This window comes from Chiloscyllium plagiosum, unplaced genomic scaffold, assembly GCF_037043375.1.
Source record: "Chiloscyllium plagiosum isolate Xiang-an unplaced genomic scaffold, Cpla_swu_hap1 HiC_scaffold_10, whole genome shotgun sequence".
Classification (NCBI taxonomy): domain Eukaryota; kingdom Metazoa; phylum Chordata; class Chondrichthyes; order Orectolobiformes; family Hemiscylliidae; genus Chiloscyllium; species Chiloscyllium plagiosum.
In genome coordinates, this window is record NW_028270148.1 from 88,263,899 (window position 1) to 88,284,834 (window position 20,936).

Here is a 20,936-nt window from a genome sequence, read left to right on the forward strand (position 1 = left end):
ACCTTTTCTCATAGAGCACTCTTTGTTTCTTTGTTCTCTGGACGTCAATGGAACTGTCCAAATAGATGAAGTTTTCTACAATGTCAACTTTGTTTGATTGATATAAAAATCTGTCATTTGTTAATAGTTCTTGTTTTTATCCTTGTGAAGTGTTTACTTTAAATATAAGGAGGTTTGACTTCTGGCTTGCAAGTTATTTCCAGAAAAACAAATAAGTTATGAAAACCGACAAAAACACAATACAGTTTTTGCTGTCAGGATAGCAGTCGTCTTCCAATGGAAATCTCATGATGCCCATCAAAGGAAACTGGGATTGTTATGACCAAAGTTCTATCTTCAAAGATTATAACCACGTAATTTTATTTTCTTAATTTTTTTGTAGGGGGAAGGATGCAAGGTTATTGAGAGAGATTTGCTGGGTTAGGGGTGGTGTTGGTGGGGCAAGAGGTCTTAAGTTGTTGAGTGGAGGTTGAACGGATTTTTATTTTAACTGTAGGGTAAAAGGAGTTAAGCATGCACCCTATCCCTGCCCAATTCCCCCTCCATTCTGCAACCTCACTATCTCTCCGTCCCTTCACTAATGATCACCATTTCCCCCTCACTTCACCAACTCACTCCCTCCATTCCACCAATGCCCTATCTCTTCCACCCCTCACTAAGATCTCATCTATTTCTCCCTTCAATGAACCTTCAACTCCCCATTCCTCATCTATTTTTCCCCATTTTTACCTCCTTCACCAATTACTCTCTCCTTCCATCCCTTTATGAGGCTGATGATGAAAAAGTAGACAGAACGAACACCTACCTTTTCATACAGGCTCTCATACAGCAGGAATCAATCATAAGGTCAGAACTGGAAATGTTTGATGATTGCACAAGGTCCAGAACATTCACAACTCTTCAAATAATGAAACTACAAAAAACAAGCAAAAGTGCAACTGATCCTTTGCTGTCAGGAGCATGCAAACAGCGAACATTGGTAAGCTTCTAAATGAATACTTTGTGTCAGTATTCATGAGTAAGAAGAAAGATGTGGATACAGAAATCTGGGAGAAGGACTGTGATACTTAAAGCAATTAGCATAGACAGAGAGGACAGTCTGAGTGGCCTGGCAGGCTTAAAAGTCAATAAATTTCCAATGCTGGATGTAATGTATCCCAGGCTGCTGTGTGAGTTAAGGGAGGAGTGCTGGCAAAAAAATTCATTTCCTCTCTAGCCACATGAGAGGTGCCAGAGGGCTGGAATACAGCCATTGTGCTATCATTATTCAAGAAGGAAACAAGGGATAAACCAGAAAGTTATAGGTTAGTCAGTCTAACCCTGGTGGTGGGGAAATTCTTGGAAGGAATTTTGAGGGTCAGAATTTATCTGCAGTTGAATCGGCAGTCAGCATGGTTTTCTTCAGGGGAGGTTATGTCTGACCAACTTGATTGAAGTTTTTGAAGACATGACCAGTTGTATAGATAAGGGCAATGCATTTGACAGAGTCTACATTTGACAGAGACCACATCAAGGTTTTTAGTAAGGTCCTGCATGGAAGATTGATAGTGAAGGTAAGAGCTCATGTGAACAAAGTAAATTTGTCTAACTGGATCTGGAATTGGCTGACTGGCAGAAAGCAGAGGGTGATGGTTCAGGAGTGTTTTTCTGACGAGAAGCCTGAGTCCAGAAGAGTTTTGAGGCCCTTGCTGTTCTGGTATCTATGAACTATTTCATTCCTCTACCAACAAACACATTGACTTGGATCCCATTTACCACCCCTTGAGAAAAATAACAGGAAATGACATCACCACAGGAAATGACATCACCAACTCTCAGAAACACAAACAAATAAATAGAATGTGGGCTATACCACTAGTGCTTCATTCAGAGGCTCACTGAAGATGTTACCTAGTATGGTGATGAAACATCTGAAAATGAACCTTCCAGCTCAGTGTGCAAACCTACATCCACAGTACTCCAGGTGTGGCCTCACCAACGTTCCTCTAACAATGAAGTAAAATGTTCCACTGGCCTTCTTAATTATCTGCTGTACCTGCAAACCAATTTTTTTTGGGATTCATACACAAGGACACAGAGTTTCCTCTGCATAGCAGCATGCTGCAACTTTTCACCCTTTAAATAATACTCCATTTTGATGTTATTCTGACCAAAATGGATAACCTCACATTTACCAACATTGTACTCCATTTGCCAGATCTTTGCTCACTCACTTAATCTATCTATACTCCTCTGCAGATTTTTAGTGTCCTCCACACACTTTGCTCTACCACACATTTTAGTGTAATCTGCAAATTTTGATACACTGCACTTAGTCCCTAACTCTAAATCATCTATGTAAATTGTAAACAGTTGCAGTTCCAGCATTGATCCATGAGGCATACCACTAGCCACTGATCACAAACCAGAAAAACACCCATTTCTCCCCACGCTTTGCTTTCTGTTAGTTAACTAATCTTCTCTCTATACTAATACATTACCCATAACACCATGAACCTTTATTGTATGCAGCAGCTTTTTGTGCAACACCTCATCAAATGCCTTCTGGAAACCCAGATACACCAGTAGTTCCCTGTTATCCACCACACTCATAATGTCCTCAAATAATTCCAGAATTATTTAGACATGACTTGCCTTTCATGAACCTATACTGCATCTGCCCAATGGGACAATTTCTATCTAGATGTCTTGCTATTTCTTACTTTAATATAGATTCAAGCATTTTCCCCCAATGCAGACATTAAACTAACGGGTCTCAAGTTACCTGCCTTTTGTCTACCTCCTTTCTTAAACAGTGATATCACATTTGCTATTTTCCAATCTGCTGGAACCTCCCCAGAGTCCAGCAAAGTTTGCTATTTACCCCATCAGCTTTTTTGTTCAGTGGTGAGCTGTTGTAGTGCATCTTCTAAGTTATACACAATTACTCCACTATGCATTGGTGGTGGGAGAAATTAATGTTGATGGTGTTAGATAGGGTGTTAATCATGCTGGTTATTTTGTTCTAAATGGTACTGAGCTATTTGAGTGTTGTTTTAGCTGCACCTATCCAGTCAAATGGAGAATATTCCATCACAATTCTTTCTAGTATCTTGCAGAAAGGTTTTGGGAAGTCGAGAAGTGAGTTAGCACACAATTTCTAACCAGTGTTTATGTGACCGTAACAATTCAGCTTTTTCATCAATAACCCCTCCAGGAAGTTAACAGTGAGGAATTAGTATGGTCGATTGTCTCTTATTGGCATTTATTGTGGCACTTGTCATTTATCCCTCCATCAAGGGGAAAATTTTTCTTGTCCACCATGTCTATGCCTCTCTTAATTTTATACATCTCAATCATGTCTCCTGTCAGTCTCCTCTACTGCAAGGAAAATAACTTCAGTCTATCCAATAAATTCTCCAGCTCAGACAACATCCTGGTAACTCTCCACTCTCTATAGAGTGATCTCATCCCTTCTGTAATATGAATTTCAGAACTGCATACATTTCTCCATCTGTGGCCAAGCCAACAGTCCATACAATTCTGCATATCCTTCCAAGGCTTTGCCTTGGCTTTTAAAGGCAAGTTTCCCATAAGCCTCCTTAACCATTTTACCTACCTTTTCCACTACCTTAAGGAACCGGTAGACACTTGGTTGGCAGACCAAGTTCCCCATGATCTATGGCGTTTCCCGGGGTCTTACCATTCATCACGTATTCCCTTGTGTTTTTCTGTCCTGCCTAAATGTATCATTTCCCACCAATCAAGATTGAATTCCATTTGCCACTGATCAGTATTTCAGACCAGTCCTTCTATATAATCATGTAATCTAAGGCTATCCTCCTCACCTCACTTTTTGTATTGTCTACAAACTTACTGATCAACTATCCGATATTCAAGTCTAGGAGAAAGACCGGGCGGCAGCTGCTGGAGATCAAAGTCGAAAGGTGTGGCACTGAAAAGCACAGCTGGAAATGTGTTGCTGGAAAAGCGCAGCAGGTCAGGCAGCATCCAGGGAACAGGAGAATCGACGTTGCGGGCATAAGCCCTTCTTCAGGAATGAGGAAAGTTTGTCCAGCAGGCTAAGATAAAAGGTAGGGAGGAGGGACTTGGGGGAGGGGCGTCGGAAATGTGATAGGTGGAAAGAGGTCAAGGTGAGGGTGATAGGTCAGACTGGGATGGGGGCGGAGAGGTCGGGAAGAAGATTGCAGGTTAGGAAGGCGGTGCTGAATTCGATGGATTTGACTGAGACAGGGTAGGGGGAGGGGAAATGAGGAAACTGGTGAAATCCGAGTTCATCCCTTGTGGTTGGAGGGTTCCTAAGCGGAAGATGAGGCGTTCTTCCTCCAACCGTCGTTTTGTTGTGGTCTGACGATGGAGGAGTCCAAATACCTGCATATCCTTGGTGGAGTGGGAGGGGGAATTGAAATGTTGAGCTACAGGGTGGTTGGGTTGGTTGGTCCGGGTGTTCCAGAGGTGTTCTCTGAAACGCTCCGCAAGTAGCCGGCCTGTCTCCCCAATATAGAGGAGGCCACATCGGGTGCAGAGGATGCAATAGATGATGTGTGTGGAGGTGCAGGTGAATCTGTGGCGGATATGGAAGTTTCCTTAGGGGCCTTGGAGGGAGGTGAGGGGGGAGGTGTGGGCGCAAGTCTTGCACCTCCTGCGGTTGCAGGGGAAGGTGCCGGGAGTGGAGGTTGGGTTGGTGAGGGGTGTGGATCTGACGAGGGAGTCACGGAGGGAGTGGTCTTTACGGAATGCTGATAGGGGAGGGGAGGGAAATATATCCTTGGTGGTGGGGTCCGTTTGGAGGTAGCGGAAATGACGGCGTATGATGCGCTGTACATGGAGATTGGTCGGGTGGTAGGTGAGGACCAGTGGGGTTCTGTCCTGGTGGCGGTTGGAGGGGCGGGGCTCAAGGGCGGAGGAGCGGGAAGTGGAAGAGATGCGGTGGAGGGCATCGTTGACCACGTCGGGGGGGAAATTGCGGTCCTTGAAGAAGGAGGCCATCTGGGTTGTGCGTTTTTGGAACTGGTCCTCCTGGGAGCAGATGCGGCGGAGTCGAAGGAATTGGGAGAATGGGATGGTGTTTTTACAGGGGGCAGGATGGGAGGAGGTGTAGTCCAGGTAGCGGTGGGAGTCGGTCGGTTTGTAGTAGATGTCCGTGTTGATTCAGTGTTGGTGAAGTGGATGAACTGTTCAACCTCCTCGTGGGAGCACGAGGCGGCGCCGATACAGTCATCGATGTAGCGGAGGAAAAGTTGGGAGGTGGGGCCAGTGTAGTTGCGGAAGATGGATTGTTCCACATATCCTACGAAGAGGCAGGCATAGCTGGGGCCCATGCGGGTGCCCATGGCTACTCCTTTCGTTTGGAGGAAGTGGGAGGATTGGAAAGAGAAGTTGTTCAGGGTGAGGACCTCAGGCGACCGAATCAACACGGACATCTACGACAAACCGACCGACTCCCACAGCTACCTGGACTACACCTCCTCCCATCCTGCCCCCTGTAAAAACGCCATCCCATTCTCCCAATTCCTTCGACTCCGCCGCATCTGCTCCCAGGAGGACCAGTTCCAAAAACGCACAACCCAGATGGCCTCCTTCTTCAAGGACCGCAATTTCCCCCCCGACGTGGTCGACGATGCCCTCCACTGCATCTCTTCCACTTCCCGCTCCTCCGCCCTTGAGCCCCGCCCCTCCAACCGCCACCAGGACAGAACCCCACTGGTCCTCACCTACCACCCGACCAATCTCCATGTACAGCGCGTCATCCGCCGTCATTTCCGCTACCTCCAAACAGACCCCACCACCAAGGATATATTCCCTCCCCTCCCCTATCAGCATTCCGTAAAGACCACTCCCTCCGTGACTCCCTCGTCAGATCCACACCCCCCACCAACCCAACCTCGACTCCCGGCACCTTCCCCTGCAACCGCAGGAGGTGCAAGACTTGCGCCCACACCTCCCCCCTCACCTCCCTCCAAGGCCCCAAAGGAAACTTTCATATCCGCCACAGATTCACCTGCACCTCCACACACATCATCTATTGCATCCTCTGCACCCGATGTGGCCTCCTCTATATTGGGGAGACAGTCCGGCTACTTGCGGAGCGTTTCAGAGAACACCTCTGGGACACCCGGACCAACCAACCCAACCACCCTATAGCTCAACATTTCAATTCCCCCTCCCACTCCTCCATCGTCAGACCACAACAAAACGACGGTTGGAGGAAGAACGCCTCATCTTCCGCTTAGGAACCCTCCAACCACAAGGGATGAACTCGGATTTCACCAGTTTCCTCATTTCCCCTCCCCCCCCACCCTGTCTCAGTCAAATCCATCGAATTCAGCACCGCCTTCCTAACCTGCAATCTTCTTCCCGACCTCTCCGCCCCCACCCCAGTCTGACCTATCACCCTCACCTTGACCTCTTTCCACCTATCACATTTCCGACGCCCCTCCCCCCAAGTCCCTCCTCCCTACCTTTTATCTTAGCCTGCTGGACAAACTTTCCTCATTCCTGAAGAAGGGCTTATGCCCGAAACGTCGATTCTCCTGTTCCCTGGATGCTGCCTGACCTGCTGCGCTTTTCCAGCAACACATTTCCAGCTCTGATCTCCAGCATCTGCAGACCTCACTTTCTCCACTGAAAAGCACAGCAGGTCAGGCAGCATCCGAGGAGCAGGAGAATCAACATTTCGGGCATAAGCCCTTGGAATGCCATGCTTTTAGGAATTATCATGCATGTCTCTGTTTGGCTTGTCTTGGGATGGATGTGTTGTCCTAGTTGAAGTGGACAAACAGACGGAAAACTAGCCACCAGGATATATGAACATCAACTAGCCACAAAACAACGTGACCCATTCTCTCCAGTATCCTTACATATGGATGAGGATGGACATCAGATGTTGTGAAACTTGAAAGGGTTCAGAAAAGATTTACAAGGATGTTGCCAGGGTTGGAGGATTTGAACTATAGAGAGAAGTTGAATAGGCTAGGGTGGTTTTTCCTGGAGCATCGGAGGCTGAGGGGTGACCTTATACAGGCTTATTAAATTATATGGGGCATGTATAGGATAAATAGACAAAGTCTTTTCCCTGGTGTGGGGACCTCCTGAAACTAGAGGACATAAGTTTAGGGTGAGAGGGGAAAGATATAAAAGAGACCTAAGAGGTGACGTCTTCACTCAGAGGGTGGTACTTGTATGGAATGAGCTGCTACAGGAAGTGGTGGAGTCTGGTCCAATTGCAATATTTAAAAGGCATCTGGATGGGTGTATATATAGGAAGGGATTGGAGGGATAGGGGCCAGGTGCTAGCAGGTGGGACTAGATTGGGTTGGGATATCTAGTCGACATGGACGAGTTGGACCGAAGGATCTGTTTCTGTGCTGTACATCTCTATGACTCTATGACTGGGACAACACATCTATCCCAGGACAAGCCAAACAGAGACATGCATGAGAATTCCTAGAAACTTGGCGTTCCAACTGGAACTCAACAAATACATTGATTTGGATCCCATTTACCACCCCCTGGGAAAAAGAACAGGAAATGACACCACCATAGGAAATGCCATCACCACAGGAAATGACATCACCAACCCAAGGAAACTCAATCATATAAATAGAAAGCGGGCTGCACCACCAGTATTTCATTCGGAGGCTCCCTGAAGATGTTACCTAGTATGGTGACGAAACATCTGAAAACGAATCATTCAGCTCAGAGAGCAAACCTACATCCAGAACCCCAACCCTAGTTACAAACCTTCTTAAAACTCGCTGGAGTACTGTGTACAGTTTTGGTCTCCTTGAGAAACGATGTATTGGCATTGGAGGGGTGCAGTGAAGGTTCACGAGGTTGATTCCAAACTTGAGAGGATTAGCTTATGAGGAGTGGTTGAGCAGACTGGAACTATACTCATTGGAATTTAGCAGAGTGAGGGGGCAATAGATTAGATAGAAGCAGGGAGGTTGTTTTCAATAGCGAGTGAAAGTAGAACTATGGGCGACATGGTGGCACAGTGGTTAGCACTGCTGCCTCACAGCGCCAGAGACCCGCGTTCAATTCCCGCCTCAGGCGACTGACTGTGTGGAGTTTGCACGTTCTCCCCGTGTCTGCGTGGGTTTCCTCCGGGTGCGCCGGTTTCCTCCCACAGTCCAAAAATGTGCAGGTTAGGTGAATTGGCCATGCTAAATTGCCCATAGTGTTAGGTGAAGGAGTAAATGTAGGGGAATGGGTTTGGGTGGGTTGGTCTTCGGAGGGTAGTTGTGGACTTGTTGAGCTGAAGGGCCTGTTTCCACACTGTAAGTAATTTAAACTGGGGGCACATCCTCAAAATAAGGGGGAGCAGGTTCAGGATCGAGTTGAGGTGGAATTTCTTCACCAAAAGCCTGTGAGCTTGTGGAATTCTTTGCCCTCTGAAGCAGCTGAGGTAATTTCATTGAATGTTTTTAAGGCAAAGATAGATATTGAACAGTGAAGGAATTAAGGGGTATGGTGAGTGGACAGGTAAGTGGAGCTGAGTCCATGAAAATATCAGCCATGATCTTATTGAATGGTGGAACAGACTCAGTGGACCAGATGGCCTATTGGTGCTGCTATTTCTTATATTCTGATGTTCTCTGCTTCTTCAAAACACCTTTCAAACTGGAAATCTCTTATCATATTGAAGGACGTGTGCAACCGACACAGGGAAATATGATCACCTGAAAGTTTCCCTTCAAGCCACACACCTTCCTGATTTGGAGCTATATTGCTGATCTTTCGTTGTTACTGGGTCAAAATCCTAAAACTTGTTTCCTTATTGCATTATAGGAGTACCTACACCCCCAATGACTTATATCTAGCCTTTAAGGATCCTTCTCAAAGTTTGTGTAATACCCTTTTGTGTCTCTACCCCCTGAACTGGTTCAAGTCCCATTCTGTTCCAGAGTTATTTAATAACATCTGTAAACAAGCTAATTAGAAAAATAGGTCAATGTTTGTGTTGTTAGCTCTGCAAAGTCCAGGAATATTTTTTTCTCTGGCTCAGTCTTGGCAGTAACTGTGGAGCAAATGAATCAAGGAGGTAGGTTTGTTTAGCTTGGAGGGCCTGAGGAAAGCGTGCTTAATCTCCTTGGTTCAGGTCGTGGTATAAAAGCATAAATTTAACTTTTTTCCATCCTCTAATCTGCTAAGTTTCCCAAAGTACCCTCCTGTACTTAAAAACATCCTTTCTATATTTCAACTGAGTCACCTCTGATTCTTTCAAACTCTAGATGATACAGGCTTAGCCTGTCTCACCTTTCCTCATAAGGCAATCCACTCATTCAAGTCCTAGTCAATAAGTCTTCTCTGAACAGGTTTCAAAGCATTAACATCCTTTTGTAGGTACAGGGAACAATACTGTACACAGTACTCCAGTTGAGTCTCAATAATGCCCAGTATAACTAAAGCATAACCTCCCTACTCTTGCATTCAACTCCCATCACAATAAATCATAACATTCTATTAACTTTCCTGATTACTTGCTACACCTGCACACTAACCTTCTGTGATTTGTACACTTGGACAGCAAGATCTCTCCACATCTTGAGCTTTGCAACCTCTCTATTTAGATAAAATGCTTCTTTTCTATTCTTTCTGGCAAAATGGACAGTTTTCCATTTTTCCACATTGTATTCCATTTGTAATTTTGTTCATTTACTTAACCTAACTATAGCCCTTTGTGGGCTTCTTATTGTAGAATCATATAAACCCTACAATGTGGAAGCAGGCCATTCATCCCATTAAGTCCACACTTACCGTCTGAAGATTGTCCCACCCTGACCCACTCCCCTATCCTATCTTTTTGCATTTCCCATGGCTAATTCATCTACCATGCACATCCAAGGGCACTATGGGCAATTTAACATGGCCAGTTCACCCAACTTACATATCTTTGCACTGTGGGAGGAATCCAGAGCGACTGGAAGAAACCCACGCAGCACGGAGAATGTGTAAACTCCACACTGACAGTTGTCCAATGGTGAAATCAGACACGGGTCCTGGCACTGTGAGCTAGCAGTGCTAACCACTGAACCACCATGCTTCCCTTATGTCCTGTTCAAAACTCACTTTCCTGAACTATATTTGTGTCAATAAATTTAACTACCATGTCTTTGGCCCCTTCATCCAAATCATTTATATGAATTGTAAAGTGTTGAGGTCCTGGCAGCAACTCCTCTAGGACATCAGTCATGATACACAGCCATTGTGCAAAACACCTATTTTTCCCATTCTCTGCTTCGAATGAACCAGCCAATCACGTTACACCCAACACCATGAGCTTTTATATTCCACAATAACCTATGAAGTGACACCTTATCAAGTGTCTCCTGGAAATCTACGTGCAATTCATCCACTCGTTCCCCTTTATCAATATCACAAGTTACTACTTCAAATATTTTCTAGAAAGACCTTCCATCTAGATCTAGGATAAAATCCATCAGGTCCCAGGAGTCATCAACTCACAGTTTGAATAATTTACTCAGTACTACTTCCCTGATAATTGTAATTTCATGCATTTTTCAGTCCTTTTCAATACCTGATTAACAGCTATCTCCAGAATGCTTCCTATTTCCTCTCCAGTGAAGACCAATATAAGTAATCTGTTCAATTCATCTGCCATCTCTTTATCCATTACTAATTCCCCAGACTTATTTTCTATAGGACCAACACTTACTTTGTTAACTGTTTTTCTAAACATCTGAAGGAACTTTTCCTGTCTATGAATGTATATTTAGCTAAATTTGTCTCACACTCTAATTTTCTGTCATCAATATTTTAGTATTTCTTTGGATTTTTAAAAAAAATTCTGTTCAATCTTCTAATCTGCCATCTATCTTTGTACATTTATACATCTTTTCTTTGAGGTTAATAACATTTTTGACTTTTTTTAGTTAGCCATAGATGACGGGATCATGCCATAGATTTTTTTTATTTGTTGGAATCAATATATTTTGTGTTTTCTGGAATATCCCCTTATTTGCCTATCCCATAACCTAAACAGCCAGTTCACTTCTACTAGCTCTGCTTTTATGCTCTCATAATGGCCATTGTTTATATTCAAAATGGTGGTCTTAGATCCACACTTCTCTCCCTTAAACTGTATGCAAACTTCAACCATCATATGGTCACTGCCACCAAGGGATGCATTTATTATGAGGTCAGTAATTGGTCCGATCTTAATGCTCAAACCAGCTTCGCAAAGCCTGCTGTCTGGTTGGTACTACCCAAGCTAGTCTCAGAAATTTTCCCAAAATATTCAATTAATTCCTCACCTATACTATTTTTATCCAGTCTGATTTTTCCAGTCTGTATATAGATTAAAATCCCCCATGATAATTGCTGTTTCGTTATTTCTTCCCTGATATCTGATCCTACATGGGTACTGTTAGGTGACTGTACAAAATTCTCTTTTGCCTTTATCATTCCTCACCCTTACCCAGACCGCTTCTATATCTTGGTTTCTGAATGTGGTCATCTCTCTTGATTGTATTAATATCTTTAATTAACAGAGCTACTCCTCCACTTATTCCTAACTTTTTGTCCTTCCCTAATATCGCATGCCTTCCAAAATTTAGGTCCTAATTTGATTTGATTTGATTTGTTTATTGTCACGTGTACCTAAGTACAGTGAAAAACTTTGTTTACAGGCAGATCATAGCAAGCAAGCATATTCAGATCATCGGGTGGGACAAAAACTTAGACAGAGGCATACAGGTTACATCACATGGGGCATACATTAGGCAAGATCAACATTAGCAAGATCAGAATTATTTGAAGTTAGAGAGTTCATTAATCAGTATAATAAAGACCAGGAAGAAGCTGTTACTGAAGTTCAAGCTTCTGTATCTTCTGCTTGACTTAAGATGTTGTAAGAGAGCATTACCAGGGTGGCATATGTCTTTGATGTAGGCAGCCTTCCTCCGGCAACGAGCTATGTAAATGGAGTCCATGGATAGAAGGCTGGCTTCTGTGATGGTCTGGGCAGTGCATACAACTTCTGCAGTTTCTTCCAGTCCTCGGCAGAGCAGTTGCCATATCATGCCATTAATCAAGGTTATCTTGAAGCCACACCTCAGTAATGACCACTAGATCATACTTATTTGTCTCAATTTGTACTACGAGTTCATCTGTTTTGTTTTGAATGCACTGTACCATCAAATGCAATGCCTTAAGTGTTGTTTTGTTATTTTTTAATTCTAGTCTTACCTGCTGATTTGTCCCATAACCTGTATTATCTGTCCTTTCCTGTCGTCGTCTGTTTATTATTATTCCTTCCTTTATTGCCTTTTCCTCACTTTTTGTTGCACCTCAACTTCCCAAATTTGGGCCCTTGCCCCCACTATTTCACTTAAAACCCACATTATCTCCCTGGTTATGTGGTTTGAAAGAGCATCATTCCAAATATGATTCAGGTGTAGACAATTCCCACAGTACAGATCCCACCTTCCCCAGTATTCTTGCCTGTAGCTTATGAACTGGAACATACGCCAGTCTTTCAGCTATGCATTCATCTCTTTAACCTTGCTTATCCTTTTCAAATTTTCGCATGGGTCAGGTAATAATCTAGAGATTGTTATCTTGATGGAGTTATTTGGTAGAGTGTATGTTTATTTTTTGCAGTTAGCTACGAAGTCATCTTCATACAATGCTGCAGAGTTCCTTAATAGAACGTAGGTTTATGACCTATTTGAGCATCAAAGCAGGTGGAGACTGTGACACCCCAAGGTCGATGATAGCTTTTTCCTCTTTAATAATGGCCTTTCTCCAAGAACCAGCCATTAACAGACCCTATCAATAGCACAGTTAATGATGATAGCCCTCAATTTCTTCATGTTAGGACTCTGCTGCTAACCTTTGTGCTAACCTCTCATTTGGCTGCTTGTCACTGCATGAATGCTGTCACAGAACCACACTTTGCTGAGTCACGAATTTCATCAACTCCCCCACTGATGTGCCAACCATTCTCCAAGTCCAGGGCTTAAGTGTGGAAGTATATAAGATCATGAGAGGCATGGTTAGGGTGAATGCACCGAATCTTTTCCCCAAAGGAATTGAGGACATCAGTTTAAGGTTAGAGGGGAAAGAATGAAAGGGACCTTGAGGGACAACTTTTTTACACAGAAGGTAGTAATCAGACAGAATGAGCTGCCAGCGGAAGTGGTAGGGGAGGGTACATTAACAATATTTAAAAGGCATTTGGACAAATACACGCATAGGAAAGGTTTATGGGCCAAGAGCAGGGAACTGGGTTTCGCGTGGATGGACATTTTGTCGGCATGGACCAGTTTGGGCTGAAGGGTCTGAAGATGAAAAGGGTATGTGAGAAAGGCACTATTGCAATAATCAATATGCAGGTGGACTGGGAAAATCTGGTCAGTAGCGAATCCCAACAGGCAGCTCTGGATTTGGTGATGGGCAATGAGGCAGACTTGATTTGGAAATTTAAGGTGAAGGAATCCCTAGGAGTAATAGAATTCACCCTGCAATTTTAGAGGGAGAAGCTGGAATCAGATGTCAGGTGTTACAATTGAATAATGATAAATACAAATACAAGAGGGAGCACCTGGCCAGAGTTAAATTCAAAGGGGAGCCTAGCAGGGAAGATTATTGAGTAGTAATGCCAGAGGTAATTTGGGAGGCACAGTAGAAATTTAATCTGAGGAAGAAGAAACATATTAAGGAGGGGACAAGGCAACTACTGCTGACAAGAGAAGTCAGGAACAGCATAAAAGCAAAAGAAAAAGCATACAATGTGTGAATATTAGTGGGAATCCAGAAGATGAGAAGCCTTTACAAACCAGTAGAAGATAACTAAAAATGTAATAAACAAGGGAGAAGATGAAGTATGAGAGACAGTGAGCCAGTAATATAGATAGCAAGAGTTTTTTTTAAGATGTCTAGAGGTTAAGAGAGAGGTAAGAGTGGACATTGGACTGCTGGAACATGAGGCTGGGAAGGTAGTAATGGGGAACAAAGAAATGATGGTGGCCCTGAAAACTGATACAGTTTTCACAGTGGAAGATATTAGCAACGTACCAGAACTTCAAGAGTCAGGGAACAAAGATAAGTGTAGTGATCACCATGATGGAGAAGATCTGCGAAGCTGAAAGATCTGAAGGTGGATAAATCACCTAGGATAGATAGACAATACACCAGAGGAGATTGTTGAGGCATTGGTGGTAATCTTTCAGGAATCACTGGACTTAAAGTCCCGGAGAACTGAAAAATGGCTATTGTAATACCATGATTAAGAAGGGAGAGAGGCAAAAGACAGGAAACTATAGGCCGTTTTGCCTGACCTCAGTCATTGGTAAGATTTTAGAGTCCATCATTAAGGATGAGTTTGAGAGGTACTTGGAAGTACATTATAAAATTGGGTTTAGTAAACACAGCTTCATCAAGGGAAGTCATGCCTGACAAATCTCTTAGCATTCTTTGAAGAGGCAATGAGTAAGTTAGACAAAGGAAAACCAGTGGATGTAATCTATTTGGACATCCTGAAGGCTTTTGACAAGGTACCGCACAGGAGGCTGCTAAATAGATAACAGCCCATGATGTTAAGACCAAAGTACTGACATGAATAGAGAATTGGCTGACTAGCAGAACTCAGAATATACATAAAATAGAATTTCGGAATGGTAGCCGGTGACTTAGTGGAGTTCCATGTTGGGACCACAACTGTTCACATTATACATTAGTGATCTGGACGAAGGAACTGAGGGCAATTTTGCTCAGTTTGCAGACCACACAAAGAAAGGTTGTGTGGTAGGTAGTGTTGATGTAACAAAGAAATTGCAGGAGGATTTAGACAGGTAAGAGGAGTGGGCAAAGAAGTGCCAGATGGAATACAATCAATATAATACAATGCAAGTGTGATGTTGTGCACTTTCATCGGAAGAATAGAGTTCTAGACTAAGGCAAAAGCTTAGGAAATCTGAAGCACAAAGGGGCTTGGGAGACTTAGTTCAAGATTCACTTAAGGTTAACATGCAAGTACAGTTGGTAGTTTGGAAAGCAAATGCAATGTTTGCATTCATTTCAAGAGGGCTGGAATACAACAGAAATGTACAGCTAAGGCTGCATAAGGCTCTGGTCAGGCTGCATTTGGAATATTTATAGCAGTTTTGTGCCCTGTATTTAAGGAAGGATGTGCTGGCCTTGGAGGGAGTCCATAGAATGATTTAGGGAACGTAGGCTTGTCATACGAGGTGCAGTTGAAAATTCTGAATCTGTACTTGATGGTGTTTAGAAAGATAAAGGGGGGGGGATCTCATTGAAACTTACAAAATACTGAGAGGCCTAGATAGAGTGGATGTGGAGAATATATTTCCATCAGTAGGATTGTCTAGGACCTGAGGGCACAGCTTCAGATTGAAGAGATGGCCCTTTAGAACTAATATGTGGAGCAATTTCCTCAACCAGAGAGTGGTTAATCTTTGGAACTCATTACCGCAGAGGGCTGTGGAGGCCAAGTCATTGAGTGTATTTAAGATAAAGATAGTTTTTTTTTAATTGGTAAGGGGATCAAGGGTTATGGGGAGATGGCAGGAGAATGGATTTGAGAAATATATATGCCATGATCAAACAGCAGGGCAGACTCAATGGGCTGAATGGCCTAATTCTGCTTCTCTATATTATGATCTTATGGTCTCCTGTTGTTTAGTCTTTTGGAGCATTCAGACATTAAGTAAATGAAATATATTGTTTTGTATGTTTGTGTTTTGTGGTGTGCATCATTAGCTCGGCATCATTTCATGATAGCAAGGACTTGGTGACTTGAGGGTTGAATACTAGTATACATTTGCTATATGTCAGTCCGGTAACCAGTTAATTGGTGTACGAATGCTATTGTGACAAGGGTTGCTGCTATGCAACAGTGATAAGGCACCAAAATTCCTTGAGGAACTTACTTGTAATGGGATGTTGACAGGCTCAGACTAGCCAATGAATTGATCAGTGGTTTCCCTCCTTTGTTAAGGGGTACTGTGAAGAGATAAGCTTGAGAGATACCTCCCCTCAGCTGCACTGTTGTTCTTGACTACAGCACAATGCTTGGACCTCCTGTGATTGCATTTTTCATATTGCAGCTTCTGACAGGAGAGAGCTTTGTTACATTCCAGCAGTCCTTTGTTGTGTGCTTGGCGCAGATTCCAGCAATCCTTTATTTCTGTGGGACTTCAAACTATTGGCCTATTATGATGTCAGCAATAACGATGAATATTCACAATGTGAAGTTCAGCCAGTTTCCAGGAAGACTTCTCAATTTCACTAACCATTAATCTCCTGCAAACCAAAGGTGGCAGTAGAGGCAAATGCTTTGGCCTATGCCGAGACTGAACCTGTTATGTGTTTGTTTCAAGCTGCCATGTTCAACCTGCCAACTTCAGTCTGACCCCACCCCAGAGGAAAATTCCATTGTCCTGCTACTGCCAGAATGAAGCCAAGATTGCAATGTTAGAAAATTCCCAACCATTATTCCTCTATCCATGATGAAAATTAAGGCACTTCTCTTTGGTTTTGGTTATTTGGTTGCTACATGCTACATGTCATATCAGACATAGTGGAAGATCACATGAAATGTAAGTATTACCAGTTCTAAGCAGGCAAGATTGAATCTTACATTTCAAATTTGCACTATCCTGGGGTTTAACTTTGCTGGCTTTGGGTGATATGGGAATTTGACTTTGACTCCAACTTTGGACAATAATGTTGAACGAGCAATATTGATTCTAATTTTGAAACAACATAGTAGACATCCAGGGAGCAGTATTTTTAGGAAGGAGAAAGGTATTGGTAAAAGCAATAGTAAGATGGACCAAGCAGAAAATTGTCTTCTATCATGCAAAATAAATAAATCAGCTTTTAGTTCACTTCCGCAATTCCATTGGCAAACCTTACTCAGTCCTTGCATCTTCAACATCTTTATTAAATTTCTCATTGTTTGTAAATGTATAAATTGGTGAAACAGAATTCAGATAACTATAAAGATTATAAAGATACATTTTCTTATTGCTTTTCAAGGTCGTTGGTCCTTCATCTGCAGGATCTTTTCGCGAGAGACCCAGCGGACCTACAGCATTTCGCAAGTGTTATAAACGAGGTGATTTCCCTATTGCCTTAGAGCATGGTTCACATGGAAATCGAATAGCCTGGAAGGTGAGTTGGAGTACAGTCTTGGCAGACACTGCAAGACTGAAAGTAACGTTGCCTATTGCCAAACAAGTTTACTTCACAAATTAATCAGATAGAGTCATTTCGCAGTAAATAGCAGCAAGAAAAAGGTCTCCTGAGTCAGTTGCCCACCTTTGCTAACAATTAAATTATATCCAACTAAGGAGATGTGAGTCAGCTTTCCTTTGAGACTATTCTCTCCCAGCTAATCCATCTCCATTTTTATGAGGACCTGGCAACCCAAGCTATTTAAAACAGTCTATCAAGTAATGGAACTAGCTAAATGCATCAAGCAAGCAAGCATTTATCTCTCAAGCTTCATCTGTTCCTGCAGAATGTTTCCAAATGAAAGGTTTAATTACTTAAATGGATAAGGCATGCAATCTTGACCTATGTGATGTGGAGCAGAATATTAATGAAGGTCAATCCTTATTCTATTGCTGCTTTCAATAGCTGCAGCACATGTTAGCTGTATGCAGTTATGCATCTTCAAATGGCCTAATCTTACCCATTTCTCTGGCAAAAAAGGAAGTAACTTCAAATAAAATGCAATATTTAATGAATACTCTGAAACTAGTATACAAAGCATAACGTAACAGGATAGTCATGTGTGAAAATTATGAAACAGTTTAAAGTGCTATATCTTACTGTGAACCAGACAGATTGAAATACACGTTATTTCCATTGTGGAATTCATTAGTTTTTATTGCACAATCTTAGATTTAGCTCAATGTTAATTTTGTTTTGGCAATGTTTACAATTGCATAATATTTTAAAATATTTATATGGGCATTTATTAACAAAGTGGTATTGTTTCTTCTTGATTCCATAAAGTTCAAAAGCATCTATAAAGTTGGTAGAATGTTTAAAATACAATACTGATGCAATACTTGAAGTGATTTATTTTGATGACTTTGTTACTGGATACTGTTATAAAGCAGAGGTTGACCCTCCTCTAAGAACTAAAACTGAAACACCTATAGTCTGTAAAAAGAGCGCGAAAAATGGTGTAACCTGCTTTTCAACAACTTCTAGTGATTGAATAAAATACCTACCTTAAGAAAAAAAGCCCATAATTAGGAAAAGATGGCTTCATTCTTTTTTCTTTTAAACCCTTAACTCCATTATATTACTAGATCCATAGTTCATTAATCTTGAGTTACACATTTTAGACTAATTCTACTTGTATAGAACATTGAACATGACTGTTTCTATCTTATATGAGCATTTTTTTAAAAACTCGTGATAAAGCATCCTCAATAATATTTTCATGACCTGCAACATATACAATCTGTAAATTAAATCCTTGAAACATGAGACTCAAACAAATTAATCTGGTGTTCTTGTCCTTAGTCTTTCCAGAAATGTCAAAGGATTGTAACAGGTATACACAATAGTCTCTGATGCATTGTTTGCAATGTAAACATTAACATGTTGTAAAGCCATTACCAAACTCCATAACTTTTTTCAATCATTGAACATTTTTCCGGCGGATATTGAGTTTTTTTGAAAAATAACTGATTCGCCTTTCAATTCCATAATAATCTTCCTGTAGCAACATAGCTCCAACACCTGCATTACCTGCATTGATGGCAACTTTGAAGGGTTTCAAAACATTTGGCATGGCTAAAACTGATGCAGTAGTTAACTCTGCATTTAAATTCTTAAATGCCTCCTGGCGTTGTTCTGTCCACTGAAATTTTGTTTTTTTTAACAAATCTTGGTACAAATGTTCTGTAGAATTCACTCAATCCTAAAAATCGTAACACTTCATTCTTCAAGAATGGTCTTGGGAATTCCTGGATGGTCTTTGTCTTCATGTTCCTTGGTGTCATCTGTTATTTTCGATGTTGTGCCCTAAAATATCACTTCCACCTTCACAAGTTCTGTTTTTGGCAATGTTATGACCGATCTTGCCCTCCATAGACTTTTCGAGGAGAAAGTGAGGACTGCAGATGCTGGAGATCAGAGCTGAAAATGTGTTGCTGGAAAAGCGCAGCAGGTCAGGCAGCATCCAAGGAACAGGAGAATCGACGTTCTTGGAGCATTGCTTCCTGAAGAAGGGCTTATGCCCGAAACGTTGATTCTCCTGTTCCTTGGATGCTGCCTGACCTGCTGCGCTTTTCCAGCAACACATTTTCAGCTCCATAGACTCTTACAGAGCTCTGTTAAATGCTCCATGTGATCTTTCCACAAATGGCAAAAGATCAATAAGTCATCTTTGTAGATGGCAAATTAGTCAATCCTGCAACAACTCTGTTCATAGGCCATTGAAAAGCGGCTGGCACGTTTTTCATTCCAAAGGGCATCACTTTAAATTGATATAGCCCATTTGGGGTTACAAAAGCAGAAACATCTTTCACTCTTTGTTACTCTTTGCCAGTAATCACAAAGTAAATCCAACTTTGTGATGTAAGTGACTTGTCCTACTTTTTCCACAAAATCCTCCAGTGGGTATATGAGTCAGATTTAGTCATAGTGTTGAACTTCCAATAGTTTACACAGAATTGTTGAGTACCAGCAGGTTTGGAAGCTAACATGCTAGGCGAACTCCACTCACTTTGATCCATCTCTGTGATGTCTTCCTGGAGCATTGCTTCCTCTTCCTTCTGAACCTGCACTGCTTTGAGAGGATTATGCCTGTAGGTGTGTTGTTTTATTGGAACAGCATTCCCTATGTCAACCTCCTACTAGGGCAATAGTCTTCCCTATTCTATTTCTTCATGGATCCTCATCACACTGTAACAAGTCTTTCAAATCAGTTCTCTGTTCCATGGACAGATAACTTACTACTCTACCCCATCCCTTGAGGACTTCCTCATTATTCAATTTATTTGGAGGCACATCAAACTCCAAATCATCGGGATTTGATTCCTCACTTTGAGTGGCAGTAACAAATACCTGTTTCTCTGGATCCCTTTCCTGTCTTAGTAATATTTTAGCATGTTCAAATGACATACCCAAAATATGTTTTCCTATCTGGCATCTTTACCAGATAATTCACCTGACCTAACTTCTTCTCGATCTGACAGGGACCACTAAACCTTGCTTTCGAGGGATTTCCTACCCTGGTAACGGCACCAATACTTTATCCCCATGGGCGAACGTATAAATTTTAGATTTTTTATCTGCTCCTTGCTTCATTAAGTGCTGTGCACCTTCAAATGTTGTAAAACTAATTCACCTACTCTCTTCAATCTTTCTCTCACCTCCGATACATAATCCAACTATGAAATTCTGACTTCGGACCTATCAACTTTTCTTAATTAATTTCAAAGGCCCTCTGAATATCAATTTGAATGAGGTAAACTGAGTCAATTAATTGGAGCATCTCTAATTGCAAATCATATATATGGGATACCTTTATCCCATTCATTTGGGTAATCCTGACTTTAAGCCCTCAACATGGTCTTTAGGGTCTGATGCTACCTTTCCAATGCTCCCTGGGATTCAGGACTGTATACACTTGATGCAAAGTGTTTGATTCTAAACTGTCCATGACCACCTTAAATAATTTGACAATAAAATTGGACCCCTGGTCTGACTGAATCCCACTGGGTAATCCATAACTCTTAAAGAAAGCAAGCAACTCTTTGTCAACCATTTTTGCCTTTACATTCTGTAATAGAATTGCCTAAGAAAACCCAGTAGACACATCCATTACAGTTAGCAAATACTGGTTCCTACGTTTGGTTTTCGGGAGAGGAGATGGAAATGTGTTGCTGGAAAAGCGCAGCAGGTCAGGCAGCATCTAGGGA

General features: G+C 42.2%; 1 protein-coding gene across 2 annotated transcripts in view; it reads left to right on the forward strand.

The window, feature by feature from the left end:
• LOC122552978 (parkin coregulated gene protein homolog) overlaps window positions 1-20,936 on the forward strand; it is a 379,845-nt gene that overhangs the window by 80,275 nt on the left and 278,634 nt on the right. Inside the window, exon 2 of one of the 2 annotated variants that reach the window (XM_043696320.2) lies at window positions 17,029-17,163. The exons of the other annotated variant lie outside the window; for it this stretch is intronic. Within the exon in view, the coding sequence (XP_043552255.1) occupies window positions 17,029-17,163 (135 nt within the window). The remainder of the gene's footprint in view (window positions 1-17,028; window positions 17,164-20,936) is intronic. 2 annotated transcript variants of the gene reach the window in all.